The sequence below is a fragment of the Plectropomus leopardus genome, chromosome 16 (genome assembly GCF_008729295.1).
Source record: "Plectropomus leopardus isolate mb chromosome 16, YSFRI_Pleo_2.0, whole genome shotgun sequence".
Classification (NCBI taxonomy): Eukaryota; Metazoa; Chordata; class Actinopteri; order Perciformes; family Serranidae; genus Plectropomus; species Plectropomus leopardus.
The window spans coordinates 3,031,050-3,042,992 of NC_056478.1; the positions used below are offsets into that span (position 1 = coordinate 3,031,050).

An 11,943-nucleotide genomic window follows, 5' to 3' on the forward strand; every position below is an offset into this window, starting at 1 on the left:
AACATCTATGACAGTAAAATCCTCAGAATACATTCAGTATAAAATATTTTGTGCCAAAACTAAAGTTCATATATATATATATATATATATATATATATATATATATATATATATATATATATATATATATGAAATCATATTTAAAATACAAAATAGAAAAAGAAATCCCTAAATGACAGTAAAAAAAACAGTAAAATAACAGAAACTGGTGAAAAAGGTTAAAGCAATATATCTATTCTATTCTTTTCTATTTCTCACTCAAATAAACTTTTTTGATGCCAGAATTGAAGTTTATGTTGTTTAAATCATATTTAAAAAGACAATATGGGAAAAAATATTCGATAACAACAAAATGTCTGACAGTTAAATCCCTCTAATACATAAAGCATACGTCTATTGTATTCTATTCTATTTTATACTATTCTATTCTAGTCTATAATAATAGCACCATCGCCGCACATGCGCAGTTTGCTGCTAAGGAAGAAAGGGGAAAATGTCTTTGACGAGGTGAGCGCCGTAACCAGGCCTTTTGTCTCTTTAATTCACTAAATAATATCATATGCTGTTTTCACTTAATGTTACACGGTGTGTATATTACCTTTAATATTTCTCGTTGGTATTTTTGGGTCTGTCTGCCAACATATCCTTGTTTTTATCGAAACCTGATGACATCAGCTAATGCTAACTAGCTCTCGCTCTGTCGCAAGCTAAACGTTAGCATTAGCTAATTAGCCTAGCAGCACGCAGCTGTTTGTCAACAACACGAGTTTGTCAACTGTTTACTATTTTTTAAACCTTTACATGCTTAAGTTGAGTTCGTGTGTAATGTTAGTTTGACTTTTAGCGACCTGGCTATCAGTTTTAACTCTTAAAAATGCAGGTGCGTAAATGTAACGCTACTCGGTGCTAATGTCGGCTAACGCTAGCTAGGGCTTACATCAATGAGCTACTGTACAAACAACGAGACTTACACGTGTTTTATTTTGTGTGTAGCTTTTTACCGGCGCCGACCCAGCTGTCTCAGGACCAGCTGGAGGCAGAGGAGAGGCTCCGGGCTCAGAAGTCCTACTCCACCGCCCTGGTTGCATCCCGCAGAGAGCCTCCTCCGTATGGACACAGAAAGGGCTGGGTGCCTCGATCACTGGAGGTATTCAGCTTATTTACTCATAAGACACATAGGTATCTCAAACATTTTTATTTGTTTGGTTTTGCTTGAGGGTGTCTCTTGACTAATGTCCCATTTCTCGGTTTCAAACTAAATGAAAATTCTTCCATTGTTGACATTACATATGAATAAATTAAACTCCATGTTCATCTTTTCATTTTTTGCTGTTTATGTTTTGTCCCTCTAGGACTTTGGAGATGGAGGAGCTTTCCCAGAGATCCACGTGGCCCAGTTTCCTCTGGAGATGGGTAGGAAGAAGAGGACATCCAACGCCCTGGCGGTGCAGGTGGACGCCGAAGGAAAGATCAAATATGACGCCATCGCCAGACAAGGACAGAGTAAAGATAAGGTATACAGGCAAAAGAGGAATGTATTCATGCATACATGTCAAACATAGATTAAACTACAAGTCTCCAATTTTGTCGGAAGATGGTAGTTTAAGTCTTTGTGACAAGACATGGACACACATTATAGTTAGAGTTTGAAAACAATCACTTTAAGAGAGAGGACAATTGCACTCATCTTGTTATTGTAAGTAATATGGAAGTCGGTCACAGGTCACACTGTCACACAGTCAGCGTCATACAACACTTGCCAGTGAGTCAACGCCACAAAGTCCAGCTTGGTTTAAATGCCAGAGCTGCATTTTAATTGTTAATATTTCCCAAACTGACAATATCTTCAGTCAAAATCAAAGATGATGCAAGTATTTTATATGTTGCCTTATATTGACAGAATACACTCTGTACTATGATACACAGTCATAACAATTCATTGCCATGGTCATTTTCTGGTGTGATTACGAAAATAATCTGCGTTTGCTTCATTCATTTGTTATTTTTAGGTATTTATCATCTTTTGTTGTTGCAGGTGATCTTCAGTAAATACACAGACCTTCTTCCAAAAGAAGTCCTGAATGAAGACACTCCAGAACTACAGAGGCCAGATGAGGAGGCTATCAAAGAGGTAAGACACACTGCAAAGTTTACATATGGAAACACTGAGTCACAGGCAGGCTGCAATCAGATGAAGAAATCCCTGGGACTGTAGATTATTCTGTGCATCATTTTTCAAAGGAGAGCATTCAGTGGTCATTAAAAAAACAGTAAATCTCTTGTTACTAGGGCTGTTGTGAATAGTTGGAAGCGTCATTTATCGTGTTGGCATTGAAATTCCAACGCAGAAAAAACACCAAGCAGCCAAAAAGTGGGACCCACTGCAAGCAGCCGTGGCTCTTTGATTCTGTGGTGAAGTGCCACCAAACCAAAGTTTGGGATAGTTTAACTTTTAGCGATGAATTGCAACAACAGATGACATGAGAATATTCTTGTGACACGTTGACCTAGCACTAACAGGGAAAATCTCAAAATAGCCTGATTTTCTTAACCTTTCATTCAGTTTTGCTGTAACTGTGAATTTGATGGAATTTGGTAAATCTGATAATCAGGCTACATCATAACATCGTTGTTGTGTGTCCTTTGTAGCTGACGGAGAAGACCCGCATGGCTCTGGACAAGCAGGTGTCTCAAAAAATTGCCGCTGCCATGCCTGTAAGAGCTGCAGACAAACAAGCTCCTGCACAGTACATCAGGTGTGTATCAGAATTTAACGGTTTCAACACTTATTCACAGCTGTGAGTTTATATAATGCTACACTGACAAAATGTGTGATTGATGGCAGTGATGAGACTGATTCTAAGTCATGACAATTCAGTCTTATGAAACACTTAAGTACTTTCTGTTGATTAATTAGAGTTATCATCTCCATCGCCTGTATTTGTGCATGTGGTTGAAGGTAGAAGTTGGATGCATGGTGACACATTTGTTGCTCTTTGTTTCTGCTCCTTAAGATACACCCCGTCCCAGCAAGGAGTGGCTTTCAACTCGGGGGCCAAACAGAGGGTGATCCGCATGGTGGAAATGCAGAAAGATCCGATGGAACCGCCACGTTTCAAGTAAGTAAAATATGTGTCTAACACAGTAACCGGAAGCCATGTTTAAAAACATTTTTGATAGATTTATATTGTACAGGATATTAATACATTCAACGTAATTAGTAGAAACATTCTAATTCACTGTTTCGGGCTGTTTTTGGACATAATCGTCAGTATAATATTTATCCATTATATCTTGATGTTCAGTGTGAAGAGGGCCCATTTGTAGTCATTCACTATTGAGCATTGAGTAAAAGCCAAAGGAACTCTAAGTGAGAATTAAACACTAAGACGCCTGATTGGATTTAAAATTTATATTTAGATCGTTGGCGCCTTTATACAAGGATGTTGCTCTTATATGATTTGAAACTTGACATTTGTATAGTCATCATTTGTCGTAACTATCCTGTTGGTCTGACAGAAATGATGAAGAAATTTAATGGATATAATCGTGTGTTGCAGGATCAACAAAAAGATTCCTCGAGGACCTCCTTCTCCTCCTGCTCCCGTCATGCATTCCCCGAGCAGAAAGGTACAGTGAGCTGAGATGTTAGACTCATGAAGCTTTCCAGTATTTTCATGCTATATTTGAAAATCAAAATGAATTTGCTTGTGTTTTCCTAAATATACATGTGACAGTCTCTTGCTTTTGTTGTAGATGACAGTGAAGGAGCAGCAGGAGTGGAAGATTCCTCCGTGTATCTCCAACTGGAAGAACGCCAAGGTAATGTGATGCTCAAACTAACAGGAATACTTTGGATTATTTGTATCTTTAAATGCCAAACACACACTTGGTTTGTTTTTCAGGCTTCTTGTTTGTAGGGATGCCACAGTGAGAACATTTTTCTCACCAGTAAATAAACTTGTGACAATACCAGTGTTACCAATTTATACTGGACATGTTACCAAGAAAAGACATTTGTTAATTTGTAGAGCGCTTACTTTGATCTTTAAAGTCAAATCTTACTTTAAATGATACGAAACAGGAACCGTTCATGTCGCAGCTCCTGATTTTCTTTTTAATAAACATGCTTCAGGTTTGAGACTGACCTGCTGCCCTTTGCTACTCGTCATCCCCTCTCTCCCCCCTTTTATGTCTATCTCTGCACTATCTAATAAAGACAAAAAGCCTAAAAACAATCTTAAAACAAGGCAAAATAGAAAGGGAAAAAAACAAGCTACCAAAGACTACTGCTGCAAGCCTAATTGTTTAATTTTTGATACATTGCATGAATATTATATTTTTAGGACTCCAGATCCTGTCATGTTCATTATAGTTTCATTGCCCCGCTGCTGTTTTTTTCTGTCCCTGCTGATTTCTCTCTCTCTTTGTGTGCTTATTGTTTTTCAGGGTTACACCATTCCTCTTGACAAACGTCTGGCTGCTGATGGTCGGGGGCTGCAAACAGTTCACATCAATGAGAACTTCGCCAAGCTAGCCGAGGCGCTTTACATCGCTGATAGAAAGGTACTCTATCACTACTTAGCATGTAGTATATTGAAAACAATTCATTTTTTCCATCTAAAAACAAAGCGGCATCATGTCGCTTAACAGGTTAAAATTCTGAAAATTAATGAATATTTGATATTTATGATTAGGACTGATGTGGGTTAAAAAATGAAAGTAGAAAATCATATGAATGTTTAATATTTTTAAAGCTTGTCAATGAAAAGTGCATTTTTGGTATGGGCGTGAGTATTCAACACTGCCCAAAAAATAATAATGTATAAATATTAGTGTTGCTGCTTATCATTGACAAATCCCAGGCTGTGATTATAAAAACAATAATCTACTTAGCATGTAGTACATTAAAAAAATCTATGTTTTTTTTTATCTAAAATATAGTGGCATCATGACAAAGACCTCAAATTCAGAAAGTATTTTTTATATTTTATATTAATGATTAAGGCTGATGAAAAAATTAGCTCAATGAAAGTAGAAAAAATTATTAATGTATAATATTTTTTAAAACTTATTTTGAAGAGCGCAATATGTGTGCAGAGCGATGTGAGTGTATCGTCAGAATGAGTCAAGATTGTTGCAGTTCCCAAAATATATACCTTTTACCCTTTTAAAAATTAACTTCCGAAATGCTGATTTTGTCCGTAGGCCAGAGAGGCGGTGGAGATGAGAGCCCAGGTGGAGAAGAAGATGGCCCAGAAGGAGAAGGAAAAGAAGGAGGAGAAACTGAGGGAACTGGCCCAAATGGCAAGAGACCGCAGGGCAGGGATCAAAAGTCACGGAGACAAGGGTGAGTCCGAAGATAAGGGTTAAAAAAGCTTGTTTCTTATTTTCTTTTAAGCCTGTGTGTGTGTGCGTGCACGGTTGGCAGTTTCAAATCTGGAACACGGGTGGCATAAGTGATGACAACATTTTTCACCCTGCCAGTGTTGTTGACAGGACCAGTAAGCTGTGAAATGATGTTTCTGCTTCTCCGCTGATAATTCACGTATATTTTGAGAAGAAAAATCAGTGTTGCATGCCCCACTTTTGTGCATGCTCTTTGAATGACCATTTGTTTACGTCATATTGAATCAGAATCCAAAATCTGTCTTAACTTATTTTTGTGTACAGTCAAATTTTTATTTAGTTTTGCGCAGAGTATAATCATAAATCATATATACATAGCCACATCTCATCCATTTATGCCCATTTTTATTTTCAAAGTTTGCCAGTATTGATACTCCAAAAGGAAAGTTAACCTTTTAACCCTCCCCTCCCCAACCCAGCAGGCTTAGAATGACCCGTAAAGTTGTATAATTAAAAATGAATGAATGAATAAATAGACAAATTAATTAATTATTAACTGACTTCTCAATACCCATTTTTATAGAATTTATTTTTTGTGGTGGCATCTTTTAATTTCTTTTTTTTGTTGTTGTTTCTCTTTTTACCTATCTTGTCTTTTTAAGTTATGTTTTATCTATTTTATTTGTGGTTTGATTGCTTTTATTGTTTAGTCCATGTCTTTCTATTATTTTATTTTGAAATTATGTGTTCTGCATCTTGCATTATTTTTCCTCTGGTTTTAATTTAATTTAATTTAACTTTGCCATAGTTTCTTCTGGCTTGTGTTCAATAGAGTTTTTGTCTGTTGTCGGTCTTGTATCACCGTCTATGTATCCCATTTCTGCTTTGCTTTGATTGTCAAAGCACTGTAAACTTTTTTTTAAAGGTGCTATAAAAAGTTACTATTATTATTGTTGTTGTTATTATTATTATTATTATTATTATTTATTATTATTATTATTATTATTATTTTTAATTATTGTAAAAACAACAACACAGAAATAAGTACGAGGAAAAGATGAAATAATCTTACTAATCTTACCGAGGTAATAAAAGTATTAGGACTGTCACTAATAAATGTGATGCATGTACACATATACGGTTTCTAGAGTTAATATTTTTTGTCATAAAATTCCAAAAGCTGTTTTTCTGCACGTTTGCTGAACACTGACAAGTTTCTTTTTACTCCATCTTCCCTCTCCTGCTGCTTTTCTGCCGCACAATTACACATCATCTGTCTCCAACTCCTCCTGGTTTTATGTATTTTTAAACATTATTTTCCTTTTTGTTTCTCCCACTTTCCCTGCGTCCATCTCCCCCCATCTCACCCGGCAGGTGGCGAGGACAGCGAGGTCAGGGAGCGTGACGAGATCCGCCATGACAGAAGGAAAGAGAGACAGCACGACAGGAACATTTCCAGAGCTGCTCCTGATAAGAGGTGCTGGACACGCACTTTAAACACACCGCATGTGAACTCACACACCCCTCCTCCCCGTATATATACACACACACACACACACACACACACAGAGCCACACAGATGCACTGCTCGCTGCTGAATCATTCATGGGGCCAGCAGTAATACAGAACAAACACAGCAGGATCCAACAGAGTACTCAGGCAGTAGTCCTCGTCTGCAATGACCCACAGACTGTTTGTGTATGTGAGACTCGTGGCCGGTGTGTTTTTGTGTGTCGTGTGTGTGTGTGCGCACTGTCAGGTTGTCAATTGATGGAATTGTGGCTCCCCGGAGGAGCGGAGGAAGTGGAATTCAGAGGAGAGCTCATTACAATCACAATTCCAGCTGTCAGAAAGCAGAAAACCTTGTTACGTTAAAATTACCTTTGACTTAACTTTGAGATGGCTGTTTGCTGAAGGACAGTCGAGATGTTAAAGTCACTGAGAACTTTTTTATGATGTACATTTTATCATATATTACAACTGTAAAAGTTAACTTTGATTTGTTTTAAATCTGGACCCTGTTTTCTCATGTTTTGTTCCTAAATAATGAGAGCAACAATTTAAAAAATTGGTCCAGTCTTGAGCGAGCTGCAATCTAACAACTCTGAGTGTTCCCACAGTCAATTTAGGTCCACTAGAAGTGCTTATTTTTGTCACTAATAGGCCCAGATTGTTATTCTAAGTGTCTGACAACATTATGCAAAAGATTGCAACAGAAATAGACCTTTTTTAAAAGAGTAAGATCCTTTTCGTTTAACAAAAAACAGACTTGAAATCACCATTTACATCTTCACCAGACTTCATTTAAATAAAGCACCATTTTAGCGTTTAAAGAGGTAGCATATTCTCACGCCTAACTGAATAAATTAAGGGTTTGTTTCAACAAAACCAGAGATGTTGATTGTTGGAGCAGTTAAAAGACATACCAAGATGTGTTTGGGAGTTTTATTTAGTCACTGTGAACTTTGAATGTGAGTGTGTTTTATGATTATAAAATTATTGATTTTTTAAGTGGAGTCTGGGGGGGTTGGTCAAAGCAATTTGGGGCTGGTTCTGGTGAAACAAAAATGACGTTACTGTTTAATAAATAGGTCTATCTTCGTAGGAATTTTACATAATGTCTTCACACACTTTATATAATAATCTGATCCTGTCAGTGACAAAAACAAGAACTTTTAGTGGACATAAATTGATGGTGTGAGTCGTTATATCGCAGACTGCTTTGCAGTTACAGCAGTCTTGCTTTATATTGGACTGAGCTTAAAATTTGACTAAGACACAAAAACATGGGACAATAGATACCAGGTTAAAAAAATACCTAAAAGCATACATACAAATTTCAGGCAAACTTACGTTGTGTAACACAACGTTGGGAAATTATGGTTCACTTATGACTTCAAAGGTGTGAGACTACAGCACTGAACACATTTTTTGTAGAGACGTTACATTCATTGAACTACACTGTAGCAACAGTTCTTATTCACGTTTTAACGCTGTTGTGTGTCAGCAGTTTTTGCCACAAGTGTTTGCTAATTGTCCGACATTGTCCTCTGTCTTCAGGTCGAAGCTGCAGAGGGACCAGGACAGAGACATTAGCGAGCTCATCGCTCTCGGTGTTCCCAACCCTCGTTCCAGCAGTGAAGCTCAGTACGACCAGCGACTCTTCAACCAGAGCAAGGTTTGAATATATCATACCCGCTTTAACACATCAATATACGCTGAGATTATTTGGGTTGACTGGGAAAAAATATCAGAATGTACAAGACTGAAAACACATTTCTGCAACTTAAGGAAACATTTCTGAAATGGAGATTAGAGGCTGAGGTACGTTGTGAGTTAAGGTCCCTCAAATCTTTGCTTTGCATTGAAAAATAAAAGGTTTAACTGTCTGTTTCAGTGTTGGGCTGAAGAAGCACAGACTCCGCTGGTTTGTCTTTTGCCGGATATTGAAAGCTTCAGTTACAGAACAAACTTAGTAGATAATAGTTTTTTCTTTTTTTTTGTGGAGCATTAACGCTCTTTTCATTCTTAATTTTTTGATAATTTTGGCTGTGTTGTGCTACAATAAGTCTAAAATACACCGTGTAAACAAATTGTTACATTCATACAGTTAAGTGCAAAAATTCATTTTTTTTTGTTTTTTGAAAATTCTGAAAATTAATGAATATTTGATATTTATGATTAGGACTGATGTTGGTTAAATTCATACAAAATTAACTAAATGTGCTAAAATGCGCAAAATTAAGTTCGACCTTGAAAAGCGCATTTTTGTGTACAGAGTGGTATGAATGTGTGTAATATTAAATCTGGCCCTAAAGGTTAATATTAAACTGAGTAATTTCATACCCAAGTACAAGAAATAAACACATTATAGTCAGCTAAGTCCTTCTTCCTTTCTCTGTGTCTCTTCCAGGGTATGGACAGCGGTTTCGCCGGTGGTGAGGATGACACGTACAACGTGTACGACCAGCCGTTCCGCAGCGGCAGAGACATGGCCTCAAACATCTACCGGCCCAGCAAGAATATCGAGAAGGACGCCTACTCAGACGACTTTGACTCACTCATGCACAACAACAGGTACTGTACATAAATCTTCAGTAACACATCATCACATTTCTTCAAACTAATTGGCTTCTCAAATGTTTGGAGAATCAGTAGTTATTGTTTTTTAGGGAACCATGAAAACAATTTAATACATGACCAACTCTAACGAATGAAACACCACTGTTCAGATAATAAAAACAGCTTGAATCACTGGTTTTTGAAAAAATGGTTCACATATATAAGACATGAATAAGTGCAGAATTCAGTTGTTTTTTTGTATTAAGATGTTGTCATCTCGGTGACGTCTGAAGTTTTAACTCAAACACAGCAACTCAGGAATATGCAATAAAAAGTTTATTTCATTTTTGAGAAATATTGTGCATTATTGCATAACAGTGTTATAGATGTCATGTAAACATTTATAACTTTACTTTCAGATGGGTTTTTTCCACCCTTAAAATTATTTTAGATTTTTTTTTATTACAACTTTTAAGGTATTTCTTAATGTACTTTTTAGTAATTTCTTGCTCATTTTTTGGGTCATTTCTTCTTGCTTTACTTATTACATTTTTACCATGTTTTTTTTAAAGAATCAAAACATTTTTCTCTGGTTTTAAAGGGTTAACTGGCTATTTTTTATGTTGATTATCATAGTAGAAAGTCAAATTAAGGGTCTCTTATCATAAATTTCAAAAACTAAAAAGGATTCATTTGTTATTTATTTATTTATTTTTACCTGGAATATCGCTTAATATTCTCTAAAATTATTTCACATCACGTGGTGGATCCAAAAGTTCTTGTTACCATTGGTAGTTTGAAAATAGCGCCTATTTTTGTTCTTTTTTAAATAGGATTTATCAGGCTACTGAACGGATTGCTAAAATAGTAACACTTCTCATTTATGATTGTAAAAAAACACAATAAAAGCCTTTTGAGGTCACTCTGGCTGTATACAGCAGCACGAGGCACACAGGCACATGATGTCCCAGCAGGAGTCCTCGCCCCCGGGGCAGCAGCGCCACACTCTACTAGCCGAGCATAGCCTGTCCCATATGTTTAGTCACCAGCTTGTCATTGTCCTCTAGGAATGTTTGGCTGGCTGCAGGGAGGTACACAACTGTGCACAACCGAAAATCTTTGATTTAAGCAAATTCCCTCAGACATACAAACATATGTTGCATGGAATAATCTGATATTTTGGTTCCAGTCGTGTGTTTCTTATCATCGAAAATTAGTTGGAACAAGAAGCAACCTGCTCGCAGTGAGCTCGTAGTGTCAACAGTTTGTCCTTTCTGCTCTGAGGACAAAAAACTAACAAAAAAAAAACAAAGATTATCAAGATTATTTTTCTTATGCTGCTTTCAGAAACCATTCACAAGAATTTAAACTTTTGGTGTGATTTTTTTAAAGAGCACGCAAAAAAGGCACTGAGCAACTTGATGAGAAATATATCACAAATTGCAAGAAATTAGTAGATTTAGAAAACAATTTTTTTTAAGCTAGGGGAATTAAAATTATAATTATCATATTTACACATTTAAAGTTGTATTACAGAATTATCAATTTTAAGCATTTTTCCAAATCTTGTTTGCCTTTTGCTGCATGTTTTCCTTTTCCCCTTTTCTTTTCTTTTAGCATTTTTAAAACAATTTTTTGTGTAATTTTCTTTTTCTTTTTTTTTTTTTTTTTCTACTAATTTCTTGAAATTTTTTTGGTAATTTCTTCTCTCTTTACTCATTGCTTTGCTCATTTCTCTTACAGTGAGCACAGTTTATGAAGTTGCTGATATTTTCTGGGTTTTTTTGTTGTTGTTTTTTCAGGTTTGTTCCAGACAAAGAGTTCTCAGGAGCCGACCACGGGCAGAGGCGCGAAGGCCCGGTCCAGTTTGAGGAGGATCCCTTCGGTCTGGATAAGTTCTTGGAGGAGGCCAAGCAGCACGGCGGCTCCAAAAGGCCGTCCACCAGCAGCCGCTCAAAGGACGACTACCACGACAAGAAGCGCAGGAAGGAGTGAGAGCGGCCGCGCACGGCGTCCACGTAGGGCAGCTGCTAGCACATTCGAGGACGAGAAGGTAGTCTTCTCACAGGGAGGGTTTTTAATATACTCCAATCTATCAGGAATTATCCGTCAGATTTTTCTTTCATTGTGAGAGGAGGTGAAAGATTGTTTTCTCCTTATTTGTCTACATTTGTTGTTTACTCATCTCAGTTAATATGCTGTGTCATGCTTAATATGACATGAGTAAACACGTTACATGGAGCGCAAGTGGATCAAACTGATGTATGTGTTTGAGATCGGACTCATCTGATAACGTCTCTGCACGGTGCAGCAAAGTAATTTCAGATCCAGACGGTGATATTTTGGTCCTTGAAATGTTTAGAATTTAGTTTTTCCTTATGTAAACAGAATAAACCCACCAAAAACTCAGTCGGACCAGATGGTAATTATGTTTTTCTCAGTTATCCCCCTTGAGTTTTTGTCAACAGTGTTTTATTTACCCCCCCCGGTGTATTTGTGAGCTGAGTTAAAGAGTAACTTGGATGTTTTACA

The 11,943-nt window shown here is 36.9% G+C and overlaps 1 protein-coding gene across 1 annotated transcript; it reads left to right on the forward strand.

The window, feature by feature from the left end:
• Positions 1–466: 466 nt before the first annotated feature.
• Positions 467–11,493, forward strand: snw1 (SNW domain containing 1). Its single transcript, XM_042503339.1, has 14 exons — positions 467–507; positions 994–1,147; positions 1,353–1,514; positions 2,036–2,131; positions 2,650–2,756; positions 3,015–3,119; positions 3,561–3,630; positions 3,757–3,822; positions 4,450–4,566; positions 5,209–5,350; positions 6,724–6,826; positions 8,410–8,527; positions 9,263–9,426; positions 11,214–11,493. Exons 1-14 carry the CDS (start codon positions 494–496, stop codon positions 11,404–11,406), a joined length of 1,611 nt encoding a protein of 536 aa, XP_042359273.1. The 5' UTR covers positions 467–493; the 3' UTR covers positions 11,407–11,493.
• Positions 11,494–11,943: the final 450 nt, after the last annotated feature.

Coding starts and splice junctions, on each gene's coding strand:
- snw1 (XM_042503339.1), top strand. Junction 5,351..6,723: donor CAAAAGTCACGGAGACAAGG/GTGAGTCCGAAG, acceptor CTCACCCGGCAG/GTGGCGAGGACAGCGAGGTC. Junction 9,427..11,213: donor TCACTCATGCACAACAACAG/GTACTGTACATA, acceptor TTGTTTTTTCAG/GTTTGTTCCAGACAAAGAGT.